This window comes from Mobula hypostoma, chromosome 5 (genome assembly GCF_963921235.1).
Source record: "Mobula hypostoma chromosome 5, sMobHyp1.1, whole genome shotgun sequence".
Taxonomy (NCBI): Eukaryota; Metazoa; Chordata; class Chondrichthyes; order Myliobatiformes; family Myliobatidae; genus Mobula; species Mobula hypostoma.
In genome coordinates, this window is record NC_086101.1 from 117050125 (window position 1) to 117064995 (window position 14871).

The 14871-nt window shown below is 44.7% G+C and overlaps 1 protein-coding gene across 1 annotated transcript in view; it reads right to left on the reverse strand.

The window, feature by feature from the left end:
• The window catches only part of LOC134346960 (phospholipase D1-like), a 176938-nt gene that overhangs the window by 100373 nt on the left and 61694 nt on the right, over positions 1-14871 (reverse strand). Inside the window, exon 4 of the mRNA XM_063048860.1 lies at positions 14307-14452. Coding sequence (XP_062904930.1) covers positions 14307-14452 — 146 coding nt within the window. The remainder of the gene's footprint in view (positions 1-14306; positions 14453-14871) is intronic.

Consider the following 14871-nt stretch of genomic DNA (forward strand, 5'->3'; position numbering starts at 1 on the left):
ATAGACAGGGTCTTTTTCCCAGGGTTGGGGAATCAAGAACAAACAGACATGGGTTTAAGATGAGAAGAATTTGAGGGTGAACAGTTTTTTAAAACACAGAGGGTGGATGATATATGGAATGAGCTGCCAGGGGAAATACTTGAGGCAAGTACAATAATTACTTTTAAAATGTACTTGAGCAGGAGCATGGATGGGAAAGCAACCTTTCGCTCAGTGTCAGAGAGACCAAAGAACAGATTGTGGACTTCTGGAAGGGTAAGATGAGGGATCACACACCAGTCCTCATAAAGGGATCAGAAATGGAAAGAGTGAGCAATGTCAAGTACCTAGGTGTCACTTTCAAATTTCTGGGTGTCAAAATCTCTAAGGATCTATCCTGGGCCCAACATATCGATGCAGTTACAAAGAAGGCATGACAGTAGCACATTTCATTAGGAGTTTAAGGAGATTTAGTATGTCACCAAAGATACTCGCAAATTTTTACAGATGTACCGAAGAGAGCATTCTAACTGGTTGCATCACCATCTGGTATGGGGGGCGGGGGCAGAATCACTACACAGGATGGAAATCAGCTGTAGAGAGTTGTGATCTCAGTCAGATCCGTCATGGGCACTAACCTCTGTAGTATCCAGGACATCTTCAAGGAGCAATGCCTCAAAACCTGGCATTCATCATTAAGGACCCCCCCATCACCCAGGACATGCCCTCTTCTCATTGCACCACCTGGAAGGAGGTACAGGAGCCTGAAGGTGCACACTCAATGATCCAGGAACAGCTTCTTCCCCTCTGCCGTCTGATTCTTGCGTTCAATGTCCATTCATGAATACTACCTCACTACATTTTTTCCTCTCATTTTGAACTACTTTTTTAATTTAACCTTTATATATACACACTCTTATGATAATTTACAGTTTTTATCATGTATTGCAATGTACTGCTGCCACATAACAAATACCAGGGATATTAAACCTGATTCGGACTGTGTAGACCAGGGGTTCCCAACCTGGGACCCGCGGACCTCTTGCTTCATGGTATTGGCCCATGGCATAAAAACGGTTGCGAACCCCTGCTCTCGAGGGATTTGGGCCAAATGAGGTTTAGCAGTTACTTGAACAACAAACCAAATCTGCTGAGAAACTGAGTGAGGGACTCAACACCGTACGACGCGCTTCCCAATAACTGAGTTCCAAGTCAAAAAAGGCACGCTTGATCCTTTATTACGAAACCCACAAAGACAAATCTTATGTATTGAATTGAATTAACTTTATTTCTTACATCCTTCAAGTACATGAGGAGTAAAAATCTTTACATTACATCTCCATCTAAATGTGCAATCTTAGTAATTTATAATAAATAGAACAGTCAATGTAACATAGAATACACTCAAATCAGCGTGAGTTAATCAGTCTGATGGCCTGGTGGAAGAAGCTGTCCCGGAGCCTGTTGGTCCTGGCCTTTATGCTGCGGTACTGTTTCCCGGATGGTAGGAGCTGGAATAGATTGTGGTTGGGGTGACTCAGGTCCCCAATGATCCTATGAACCCTTTTTTCACACCTGTCCTTGTAAATGTCCTGAATCATGAGAAGTTCACAGCTACAGATGTGCTGGGCTGTCCGTACCACTCTCTGCAGAATCCTGAGATTAAGGGAGGTACAGTTCCTATACCAGGCAGTGATGGAGCCAGTCAGGATGCTCTCAATTGTGCTCCTGTAGAAAGTTCTTCGGATTTGAAGGCCCATACCAAACTTCTTCAACCGTCTGAGGTGAAAGAGGCGCTGTTGTGACTTTTTCACCACACAGCTGGTGTGTACAGACCTCATGAGGTCCTTGGTGATGTGGGTTTGAGGAACTTAAAGCTGTATACCCTCTCAACCCCAGATCCATTGATGTCAATAGGGGTTAGCCCGTCTCCATTCCTCCTGTAATCCACAACCAGCTCCTTTGTTTTTGCGACTTTGAAGGAGAGGTTGTTTTCTTGACATCACTGTGTCAGGGTGATGACTTCCTCCCTGTAGGCCACCTCGTTATTGTTTGACATTAGGCCAATCAATGTAGTGCTGTCAGCAAATTTAATTAGCAAACTAGAGCTCTGGGTGACAACACAGTCATGGGTATACAGGGAGTAAAGGAGGAGACTTAGTACACAGCCCTGAGGGGCTTCTGTATTGAGAGTTGAGAGTTGGAGGTGAGGGAGCCCAATCTTACCACGTGCTGGCGATCTGACAGGAAGTCCATGATCCGGCTGCACAAGGCAGGGTCAAGGCCGAGGTCTCTGAGCTTCCTGTTGAGCCTGGATGGAACTATGGTGTAGAATGCTGAACTGTAGTCCAAGAACAGTATCTTCACATAAGCATCCTTCTTCTCCAGATGTGTAACGGCAGTATATGGAGCAGTGACTATTGCATCGTTCGTCGGTAGGTGAATTGTAGGGGGTCCAGTGTGGGTGATAGCAAGCTGCAGACGTAGTCCTTGACCAGCCTCTCAAAGCATTTGCTTATTATTGAGGTGAGTGTGACAGGACACCAGTCGTTCAGGTATGTTACCTTGGTCTTTTTAGGTACAGGGATAATGGTGGATAATTTGAAGCAGGAGGGCACTCTACACTGGGAGGAGAGAGAGATTAAAAATGTCAGTAAACACACCTGCCAGTTGTACTGCGCACATCCTGAGTACCCACCCTAGGATGCCGTCCGGTCCCGCAGCCTTGTGACTGTCTACTCATTGGAAACATCTGCGGAACTCAGCCAGCGGTAGCTTTCCTCGGAGGCTCAGAGTTAGTGATATCGAACTGGGCGTAAAAGCGGTTGAGCTCATTTGGGAGAGAGACTGCGATGTTGGCAGCACCGCTATGTTTGGCTTTGAAGTCTGTGACGGTATGCAACCCTCTCATGTCACGTATTCATTGTGAATCTTGACTCAGTCTTGTCCCTGTATTGTTGTTTCACAGCCTGAGAGCTTTGCGCAGAGCCTAGCTGCTTTTCTTGAGCTCCTGCTGATTGCTGGCAGCATAAGCTCCATGTCGTGATAAAAAGTTAACAAACCTGTCGTTGCGATAGCGAACCAAGCAGAATGAGTGAAGTTAATATCACCAAATTAGAGAGATAGCAGTAAACTAAAAGGTACTCGTTCCCTGGAAGGCTCTAACTATAACGGCACATAGTTCGAAGTATGTCTACATTATACAACCTTGAGATTCGTCTCCTAACAGGCAGCCACAAAACAAAGAAACCCAAAAGAACACAAACACGAGGAAATCTGCAGATGCTGGAACTTCAAGCAACATACACAAAAGTCCTGACGAAGGGTCTCGGCCCGAAACTTCGACTGTACCTCTTCCTAGAGATGCTGCCTGGCCTGCTGCGTTTACCAGCAACTTTTATGTGTGAAACCCAAAAGAACCCGTTTTAAAAAAAGACTGTCAAATACAGAGATAAGCCGATCAACAAACAATAAAAGTAAGCAAATAGTATTTAGAACGAAAGTGAACTCACAGACACGAAGCCCAGAACAGCTGGAGCAGGCCACAGCCTAGGCCTCAATTCAGCACAGCGCCAGAGCCAAGTAAATGTTGCAGAGCCCCCAGACACGAAGCCTGGAGCAGCCAGAGCAGGCCAGAAAGAGCAAATGTGACGATACTCATTTGCTTCTACCACGCCTTAACCCACATGATAAATAACCATAACCCATAATAAACGTTCAACACAAAATTCAATACAGACAGAAAATAGATACGTGGCTCCTACAGCAGGCAAATAGGACCAGCTTGGATGGGCACCTTGATCAACATGGACCAGATGGGCTGAAGGGCCTGTTTTTGTATGACACTAACCAATCCCTCAGTTAGGAAAGGCTGCATCTGACATCATTGGTGGGGGAGGTAGGCTGGGAGAATCAGATTTCAGAATCAGAATCAGTTTTAATATCACTGGCCTACGTTGTAAAATTGTTTGCTTGTTTTCGGCAACAACACAGTGGATTCTGGTTAATTGGGGCAGCCACTTTTTTAGGGCAACTCTTCAAGAACAAAAATGAATTGAGAAAATATCCAGGATTCCCTTCGTTTATTTGGGACAGGAGTCTGTTGTTGGACAGTTTCTAACTAGCGTCAGTCACATGCACGCGTGTGGCTGGTGGACACTACACTGTGCTTAGAGTGAACAGAGCAGTTTTTAAATAGCATTAGTTGTATGCGTTTACTTCAAGATTATTTCATGTAATTTCCAGTTGTTGTTGTTCAGTCGTTAAGTCAAGACTGATGGACAATAGGGTCCATAGGGTTTTTGTGGCAGGATACGGAAGTAGATTACCAGGCCTTTCTTCCGTGCATATACTGCAGCTGTCCAGGTTGGGACCCGGTTGGATTTGAACTCAGGACCATCTGCCTTGAAGTCCAGTGCTGATGCCACTACACCACCAGCCAGCCCATCATTTCCAGTACACAAGTGTAAAGGAGAACAAAACAATTGCTACTCCAGATCCAATGCAGCACAAAAAAACCCCACAAATGATAAAGAACACAATTTTAAAAAACATACACTACACAAGATAACTTCTATACAGAGATTGATCGTATGCCCAGAAAGTGATGCTATGTCGTACATAAGATGAATGACGGGAAATAATGTAGTGGTGGAGTTAATGGGTTGAGCTGTTGATCAGTTGTACTAATTGGGGAAAGTAACTGATTTTACGTCTGGTGGTCCTGGCACTGGCACGCTGCGCCTTTGAGCCCAAACCCTGGAGCTCACACAAACTCGGAAGGGTTCAACAAAACCAAGAATGGGTGAACGTTTGGTTGATCGCTGAGCTTGGCAAAGTTTGCAGATGTTTCGGCTCCAATCAAGAAACCATCGTCAGTGTGAAGTTGAGGGCGTCGTCTCCTCAGAATGCCCCCTTATATACTTCTCCAGGGTCTGATTGGATAGTGATTAGATGTCATGATCTGGTTGGCTGGTTCAAAACACTGTGAACAGTGTAGCAGTAGAAACTTCCGATTGGCTAGCTTTGAGAGAGGTCCATTGGAAGTGTTTGATTGGCTGTCCAGATCTTGAGATTACTGGTGATTCGTTATCTGTTGACATAGTTGTTTCTCTTTTCTCTGGAAGGGTTTATATTCCAGATCTATGTCGATGTGTTTGTTGATGGATCCTTCTGTAGGGAACCATGCTTTGAGAAATTCCCATTCTTTTCTTGTTCTTACTTGAGTCAAGACTGGCTGTCATCCAGTTGAAATGGTATCCTCCTTTGTCCTCATGAGCTGATGCTAGTGAGAGTGGGCTGCACCTTCTGCTCACTAACTGATGCTCATGTAGCCAGATTGATCGTTTTCTTCCTGTGAAATCAACGCGGTACTTGTTGCAGTCACTACACTGGATTTTGTAGACAACATTTGTTCTAACAGTCACATTTTGTTGTGCTTTGGGTTTTCATAGGTTCCTCCTCAGTTGTAGTTGGTTGGTCTGAAACAACATCACAGTTGCTTACAAACTGACTGGACAGCGAAACAAACACTTCCAAAGGACCTTCCTTGAAGCTAGCCAGTCAGAATTTTCTACTGATAAACTGTTCACAGTGTTTTGAACCAGCCAACCAGATCACAATATCTAATCAATATCCATTTGGACCCCAAAGTATATAAGCTGCCATTCTGAGGAGAAAACGCCCTCAACTGCGCACTGATGTTGGCTTCTCGATTGGAGCCAAAATGTCTGCAAACATTTTGCCAAGCTCTGCGATCAACCAAACCTCCAAACAGCCAACCTGAACTACCAATATTCCACAATATTTTAAAAAAACTCAGAATTTTATTAACTACATTGAACAAAACAGCTGAACTTCTAAGGTTGTGGATAACTCAGCCAAACCTACATGAAGCAAGGATCAAGACAACCAAGCAATGAGGGGTTAGCACTGCCCCTTTAAATACACTCTGGGTCTGACAAAACCTCAGACTAATTATGAGCTAACAAATAACTCTTCTAATCAGAGACAAAAGTCTAAGGATATTTAATTGGACACCTGGAAAGTCCCAGAGAATTAATTGGAATTAATCACGGACAACTGCAACTTAAATGTAAACTACAGAAGACCAAATAATAATAATGAATAAAAAACCCAAAATGCAACAATACAGATAATTATAATTAGTAAAACACACAAGATATAAACAAACTCAGAGCTGTCAGAATAAACTACTGATGACCCAAGTTCATGACAGGCATTTAGCTTCCTCCGTGATGGGAGTGGGACAAACAGTCCATGAACAGGGTGGGTGGGATCCTTACTGGCCCTTTCCCAGCACCCTTCTGTGTTCAAAAAGTAGCATTTTTTGTCACTGATAGTTGGCAAGAAATAAGCAGTAGGACAATTCAGAACTGTTTTGCTCTCTGCGGTTTCAAGCATTCAGGTTTGGGGATTCCAGAAATGGCCAGGAGTGAAAGTGAAATGATTTCAAGCCTTCAACAAGTTAGGGACTATGAAGAATTTGAAGGTATTGACAATTAGCTTGAATGTTACATTGAAAATGAAGACTTGAAGGATGCAATTGTCAAAATCATATTATGAACACAGTCCATTATCTGCACTAGGTGTCTGCACTGATTTTGTTAATTTACAGTCAATCAAAAGAACACTGCACTGCAACGTCAATAACTTTTAGAAACTAATACAGTTTTGTAGCACTGTATTTGTAGTTTTCGGTATTTCGTTTAAATACATAATTTGTTACTCAGTGAAATGGTAGTTTTTCTTTTTATACCTTTTTAACTATTTCCATGAAACTTCGGCTAATCATGGCAGCAAGTTAATTGGGCCAAATGTAGTGCACAAGATGGTACCAGCGACCGCTGGTACTACAAAGCACTGTGCTAACCACTACACTACCATGCATAGGTCAATTTTTGTGAATGGAATTTGTGTTATCTCTAGTCCCAGTGTGAGATGACCACAATCGGTTTTTCCTTTCTCTTTGTTCTCTCGGTTATGCCTTGTTCATTCTTTCCTCTTGTAACACCTAATGAAATACAATAGTAAGGACGTAATGTTGAGCCTTTATAAAGCACTGGTGAGGCTTCACTTGGAGTATTGTGAGCAGTTTTCAGCCCCTATCTAAGGAAGGATGTGCTGACTTCAGAGAGGGCTTAAAGGATTTCACGAGAATAACTCCAGGAATGAAAGGTTTACTGTATAAGGAGCGCTTGATGGCTCTGGGCCTGTACTCGCTGGAATTTAGAAAAATGAGGGGGGATCTCATTGAAACCTATTGAACGTTGAAAGGTCTTGATCAGGGGTCCCCAACATGGGGTCCACACACACCTTGGTTAATGGTATTGGTCCATGGCATATAAAAGGTTGGGGATCCCTGGGGATAGAGGGGATGTGTAGAGGGTGTTTCCTATAGTGGGGGGAAGTCTAAGACTAGAGGACATGGCTTCAAAATAGAAGGACGCCGCTTTAGAACTGAGATGAGGATTTAGGCAGCGTGTGGTGAATCTATCGAGTTTGTTGCCACAGGTAGCTGTGGAGGCGACGTCACTGTATTTAAGGTGGTGGTTGATAGGTTCTTGACTAGTCAGGATGCGGAAGGTTATGGGGAGAAGGCAGGAAATTGGGGCTGAGAAGGAAATGGATCAGCCATGATGAAATGGAGGAGCAGACTCGATGGGCCAAATGGTCTAATTCTGCATCTATCTCTTATGGTCTAAAACCATCATAAGCAGCAAGTTTTAGCCTCATTTGTGACTTTCGCAGAACCCTTGCAATACAAAAGCAGCTGGGTCCAACAGCTCGCTGGCTGGTCTCTCCTTACCGTGAGATCTCTGTAATATCAGTGTGCTGCTGCTGAGACATACAGCTATTAACAAATCTTTTTACTAAAGGTCATAACTCCTATCTCAACATAGTGTCTGCTACAGTACATCAAAGGCAATACCACAGAATACCAGGTTCTTAAAGTGCACCTAAGAGCATACTTTGCAAAAGTCTCTTCATCTTCCCCACTGCCACACCAGCACTTAAAACATTCAGTGTGAATCATTCAATGTGAATTTTCAATTAGGCATTGAAGCCCTTTGTAAAGCTTAGTGCACAGAATTAAACAGAAGTCCAAACATAGAACAGTACAGCGCAGGAATGGGCCCTTCAGACATCATTAACCACAATCAGTTGAACTCCAACTCCAAGAGGATCACAACCTTACTGTAGGGTTTAGAGGCTTGCGTGTCTCGATGACCCACAGAGCCATGTTGGTTGGAGTCAGAGCTTTATGCTTTGGCTCTTGGTAGAAGCAAGTCAAACAGGCTAAGAGTGGCCCACCGGTCCTCCAGGTTCAGGGGTTCAGTTCAGGGCTGACAACCCTGAGTGGTCAAACAAAACTGTTATGGAAACAGCAATGAAGAATCCTTCTCCATCTGAGCGTGGCAGTATTCCTGAAACTCCACCTGGGGACTTGCGTGACTGACAGTAGTGAAAACCGAGTGGAAATTACTGACACGACAAAGGAAGCCTTGAACGTCGCTAGAGATGGAGAACCTCGTTGCTGCCCTAAACGTCAGCGGAGTAACTAAACTAATATATTCTGCCTGAAAAATTACCATTTCCCTCCATTCGCTCCATATTTAGGTGCATATCAACCAGTTTCTTAAATGCTTCTGTCATATTTGTTCTACCACTGTTCCTGGCAGGTCTTTCTAAGCACACACCATGCTCCATGTAAAAACCTTTGCTCCACACCTCCCCTTTGAACTTGCTCAGCCACAGCTTAAGTGCATACCTCCTAGTATTAGACATTTGAACCCTAGGAAAAAGATACTGTCTTCATCCCTGTAAGTGGCCAAAGTGCTACACGTGCCGATACACCACCTCCCTCACCTCCATTTCCCCGGGATTAATAAAGTATGACTATGATTAAGGCCCAAACAGTCTTTCCAGGTGAGGCAACACTTCACCTGTGAATCCGATGAGGTTATCCATTGTGTCCGGTGCTCCCAGAGCAGCCTCCTCTACACTGGTGAGACCCGTCGTAAATGGGAGGACTGCTTTGTCAAACGCCTCCACTCTGTCCACCAAAAACGGATCTTCCCGGTGGCCAAGCATTTTAATTTTGATTCCCATTACAACATGTCGGTCCATGGTCTCCTCTTCTGCCACAATGAGGCCACCTCTGGGCGGAGGAGCAACACCTTATATCCCGTTTGGGTGGCCTCTGAACTACTGGCATGAATATCGATTTCTCCTTCTGGTAAAAAGAAATTCTCTTCCCCCTCCCCTCATCTTCTATTCTCCACTCTGGTCTCTTACATCTTCTCACCTGCCTATTACACCCCTGGTCCCCTCCTTCTTCTCTTTCTCCTATGGTCCACTCTCCTGTCCTCTCCAGCCCTTGACCTTGCCTACCCACCTAGCTTCACCTGTCACCTTCCAGCTGTCCTTCGTCCCCTCCCCCACCTTTTTATTCTGGTGTCTTCCCCTTCCTTTCCAGTCCTGAAGGAGGATCTCAGTCCGAATCGTCGACTGTTTATTCTTCTCCACTGATGCTGCCTGACCTGCTGAGTTCCTGCAGCATTTTCTGTGCATTACCCTCTACTCTATCTGTGCCGCTCATAATCTTACCAACTTCTGACAGGTCTCCTCTCAGCCTCCAAAATTCCGGTTAAAACAACCCAAGTGTGTCCAGCCTCTCCTTATAGCTCATATAACACCTTTGGTGGGGGAACATGTCGCGTCCTTTTCAAGGTGGTTAGTCCACCTTTGGTGCCCACCTGTCACTCAGCTCTCACCTGTGGCTCCCCGTAGCTGTTTGCATGCGACAGTGGCCACACCCCGGGCAACGGCTTTGACAAGCTGGCTAAACCAGGTGAGGGTAGCCGACGGGTCTCAAACCCTCGGTGAGATAGGGAGTTGTCTATCCCAGCATGTGAAGACAGACTCCGGCGGATTGAGCGGACGAGACCAATGGAAGGTCCGACGGTCAAGAAGGCGGTCTCTGCAAGCGTCGTGGAACGTGTAGAGCAGAACAAGACACAGAAGACGTCCTGGTCATCCACTGCGACTAGTCCCATCTCCAGCCGTCTAGACTCTGTCTTGCCACTGGATCCAGATGGGAATTGGGAAGAGAGAGTGAGGCTGACGCTGCGCAACTCTCCCTCACTTAAATCCAAATCAAGCACTAGTCTCCACACCAGCATAATTGTGTCGAGGTCCTCATCGACGACGACAATGGACGAATATGGATGGAATAGCTCATAGACTCTAATGCAGGCAGCATCCAATTCTGCACCAAAGCTTTATTGCAAACTGATGCAAGTTGAGGTTCCAATGAGTTCCTTCAATTGTTTTTTTTCCCACTCCAGATTCCAGCAACTGCAATCTCTGTGTTTCTATGATTCCAATTAACTTTAGTCAAAATCTCCCTTTTCTGTGAAAATACAGAGTGGAACAGGCTCTTCGACCCACCATCTGCAACCCGCTGATCTAACCCTCGCCTAATCACAGGACAACTTACAATGACCAATTAACCACTACAAATTTGGACAGTGGGAGGAAGCCAGAGCACCTGGAAGAAACCCATGTACACGCAGGAAAGAACATACAAACTCGCTTACAGAAGATGCCGGAATCGAACTCTGAACTCCAAACTTTGAACTTCCTGACCATCGCAGAGGAATCACAGAGGAATTTTATTTTATGTACAGAGTGGTAATTATATGAGACAAGGTGCCAGAGGAGCAGGACATGGAATCTGATACGATTGAAGAGAGTATTAAAGAGACACTTATATCATCATGTATGGCTTGGGTGATCATGTTCACATGACCAAGATTGTTCTTGGCAAACTTTTCTGCAGAAGCAGTTTGACATGGCATTGTCTTTACAAGATGGATGACCCCAGCCATTAGCAATACTCTTCACAGATTTCCTGCCTGGTGTCAGCGGTTGCATAACCAGGACTTGTGATATACACCGGCTGCTCATACGACCATCCACCACCTGCTCCCAAGGCTTCTCGCGATGCTGACCTCGGGGCTAAGCAGATGCTACACCTTGCCCAAGGGTGACCTGCAGTCTAGTGGAGGGAAGGAGCGCCTTACACCTCCTTTGACAGAGACATATCTCCATCCTGCCAACCGACACTTACATGGACAAGGAATAGAAGGATAGGGACCAAACCCAGGAAAATAGGATTAGTGCGTTTAGGCAAAATGGGTCAGAATGAAGTTTGCTTGCATGGATTAAACTTGGGTTAGACCAAACTTGGAGTACTGTGTGCAGCTCTGGTCACCCCATTACAAGTAGGATGTGGAGGCTTTGGAGAGGATGCAGAAGAGCTTCACCAACATGCTGCCTAGTTTTGTGAGTATGAGTTAGAAGGCTTGATAGATTTGGTTTCCCTAGAGTGTCAAAGGCTGAGGAGAGACCAGATAAAAGTTTATAAAACTATGAGAGACAAGGGCGCTACGGTTAACGCAAATCTATTACAGCTTGGGGTGTTCCGGAGTTCAGAGTTCAATTCCGGCGGAGTTCTGTATGTCCTCCCTGTGGAATGTGTGAGTTTTCTCCGGGTGCTCCAGTTGCTCCCACAGTCCAAAGACATTTGAGTGGGTTAATCGGTCATCGTAAGTTGTTCCGTGATTAGATTAGGGTTAATCAGTGGCTGCTGGGGAGGCACGGCTCAAAGGAATGGAAGGGCCTGTATCACTCAGTAAATAAATGGATAGACAGATGAACAGATACATACAATTGATAGAGCAGTCACTCAGTCTTTTTCTTAGTGTAGCAATGTCAAACACCAGCATTTAAGGTTAAGTGTGGAAAAGTTCATAGGAGATGTATGGGTTAAATATTTTGTTGACACAGTGAGATAGAAGTCTAGAACAGGCTGCCAGGGGAGGTGGTGGAGGCAGATATGATAGAGGTGTTTAAGAGGCATTTAGACACATGGTGGAAGAGATTTAGTTTAATTTGGCATCACGTTTGGCACAGACATTATGGGCCGAAGGGCCTGTTTCTGTGCTGTACTGTTCTATATCATTGTAGGCTGAAGGGCCGGTTTCTGTGCTGTACTGTTCTACATCATTGTGGGCCGAAGGGCCTGTTTCTGTGCTGTAGATCCTGTTGGCACCGTGGCTCTATGATTAAGGGTCCCTAATGTTTACTTTGCTATTCTCTATTTGGAAAGAGTTTTTTTTTAAGACCATAAGATGTAGGAGCAGAATTAGGCCATTTAGCCGATTAAGTCTGCTCCGCCATTTCATCATGGCTGATCCAAGTTTTCTCTTAGCCCCAGTGTCCGGCCTTCTCCCCATATCCCTTCATGCCCTGACCAATCAATAATCAATCAACTTCTGCCTTAAATATACATAAAGACTTGGCCTCCACAGCTGCTTGTGGCAAAGAATTCCACAGATTCACCACTCTCTGCCTAAAGAAATTCCTCCTTATCTCCTTTTTAAAGGGCATCCCTAATCCTTCTGGATTCTAGGCCCACAGCCATCAAACGCTCTTCATATGACAAGCCATTTAATCCTGGAATCATTTTCATGAACCTCCTTTGAATCTTCTTCAGTTTCAGCACATCCTTTCTAAGATAAGGGGCCCAAAACTGCTCACAATACTCCAAGTGAGGCTTCACCAGTGTTTCATAAAGTCTTAATATTACATCCTTGCTTTTATATTCTAGTCATCTCGAAATAAATGCTAACATTGCATTTGCCTTCCTCACCACAGATTCAACCAGCAAATTAACCTTTAGGGAATCCCACACAAGGACTCCCAAGTCCCTTTGCACCTCAGTTTTTTGCACTTTCTCTCCATTTAGAAAAGAGTCAACACTTTCATTTCTTCTACCAAAGTGCATGACCATACACTTCCCAACACTGTATTCTATCTACCATTTATTTGCCCATTCTCCTAATCTGTTTCAGTCCTTCTGTAGCCTCTCTACTTCCTCAAAACTACCTGCACCTCCACCTATCTTCATATTATCTGCAAATTTTGCAACAAAGCCATTAATTTCATCATCCAAACCATTGACATACAATGTAAAAAGAATTGGTCCCAACACAGACCCCCGTGGAACACCACTAATCGCAGGCCAGAAAAGGCTCCATTTATTCCCATTCACTGCCCCCTGCCAGTCAGCCACTGCTTTACCCATGCTAAAATCTTTCCTCTGATAACATGGTCTCGGAGCTTGTGAAGCAGCCTCATGTGTGGCACCTTGTCAAAGACCTTCTGAAAATCCAAGTACGCAACATCAAGCAATTCTCCTTTGTCTAACCTGCTTGTTATTTCTTCAAAGAATTCCAACAGACTTGTCAAGCAAGATTTTCCCTTGAGGAAACCATCCTGACCATGGTCTATGTTATTATGTATCTACCAAGTACCCTGAGATCTCATCCTTAGCAATCAACTTCAACATCTTCCCAACTGCTGAGGCCAGTCTAACTGGCCTATAGCTTCCTTTCTTCTGCCTCTCTCCCTTCTTGAAGAATGCAGTGACATTTGCAATTTTGCAGTCTTCCAGAATCCAATGATTCTTGAAAGATCATTACTGATGTCTCCACAATCTCTTCAGGCACCTCTCTCAGAACTCTGGTGTTTCAAGAGTTTCTCCACATCTGAGATGTAAAGGGATTTGGGCGTTCTCGTGCAGGATCCACTGAAGGTTAGTTTGCTGGTTGACTCAGTGGTGAGGAAGGCAAGTGCGAGGTTAGCATTTATTTCAAGAGGACTAGAAAATAAAAACAAGGAAGTAACGTTGAGGCTTTATAAAGCACTGTTGAGGACTCACTTGGAGTATTGTGAGCAGTTTTGGGCCCCTTATCTTAGAAAGGATGTGCTGATATTGGAGAGGGTTCAAAGGAGGTTCACGAGAATGATTCTGTGATTGAAGATATTGCCATATGAAGAGCGCTTGATGGCTCTGGGCTGGCACTCACTGTAATTCAGAAGAATAAGGGGAAACCACATTGAAACTTATCGAATGTTTGAAGGCCTTGATAAAGTGGATGTGGAGAGGATGTCTCTATGGTGGGGGAGTCTAAGACCAGACGACACAGCTTCAGAATAGAAGGGCATCCTTTTAGAACAGAGTTGAGGAGGAATTTCTTTAGCCGAGGAGTGGTAATCTGTGGAATTTGTTGCTAGGTAGCTGTGGAGTCTTTATGTACGTCTAAGACAGAGGTCGATAGATTCTTGATTAGGCAGGGCATGAACGGATACGGGGGATCCATACCTTATGGTTTTAGCCAGAGTAAGGCCCAACATGAGAACCGGTTAGGTAAACAGGTTCAGAGAGAGGAACACACCTGGTTAAAGGCTGAATGACCCGAGTCTTGAACTTGTGTTTCAACAGGTCCCGGTGAAGTTCTTCAAAGTGTTTGAACTTCTTCTTCAGTGTCCAGGTGAAGTCCCCGTGGGTGATCCTCATCATGTACACAGTACTCGGCCGAACCTTGGCAATGGTGGGAGAGGGGAGAAGTAACAGGTTAGTTGCGATTTAGACCATCAGACACAGGAGCTGAATCAGGCCGTGGCTGATTTACTATCCCTCTCAACCCCATTCTCCTGCCTTCTTCCCGTAACCTTTGACACCCTGACCAATCAAGAACCTATCAACCTCTCCTTTAAAAATACCCAAAGACTTGGCCTCCACAGCTGTCTGTGGCAATGAATTCCACAGATTCACCATCCTCTGGCTAAAGAAATTCCTCCTCATCACCGTTCTAAAGGATCGCCCCTCTGTTCTGAGGCTGTGTCCTCTGGTCTTAGTGAAGAATGGCTATGAATGAATTCCACAGATTCATCACCCTCTAGCTAAAGAAATTCTTTTACATCTTCATTCTCAAGCAGGAGGTCCCAAACTTTTTTATG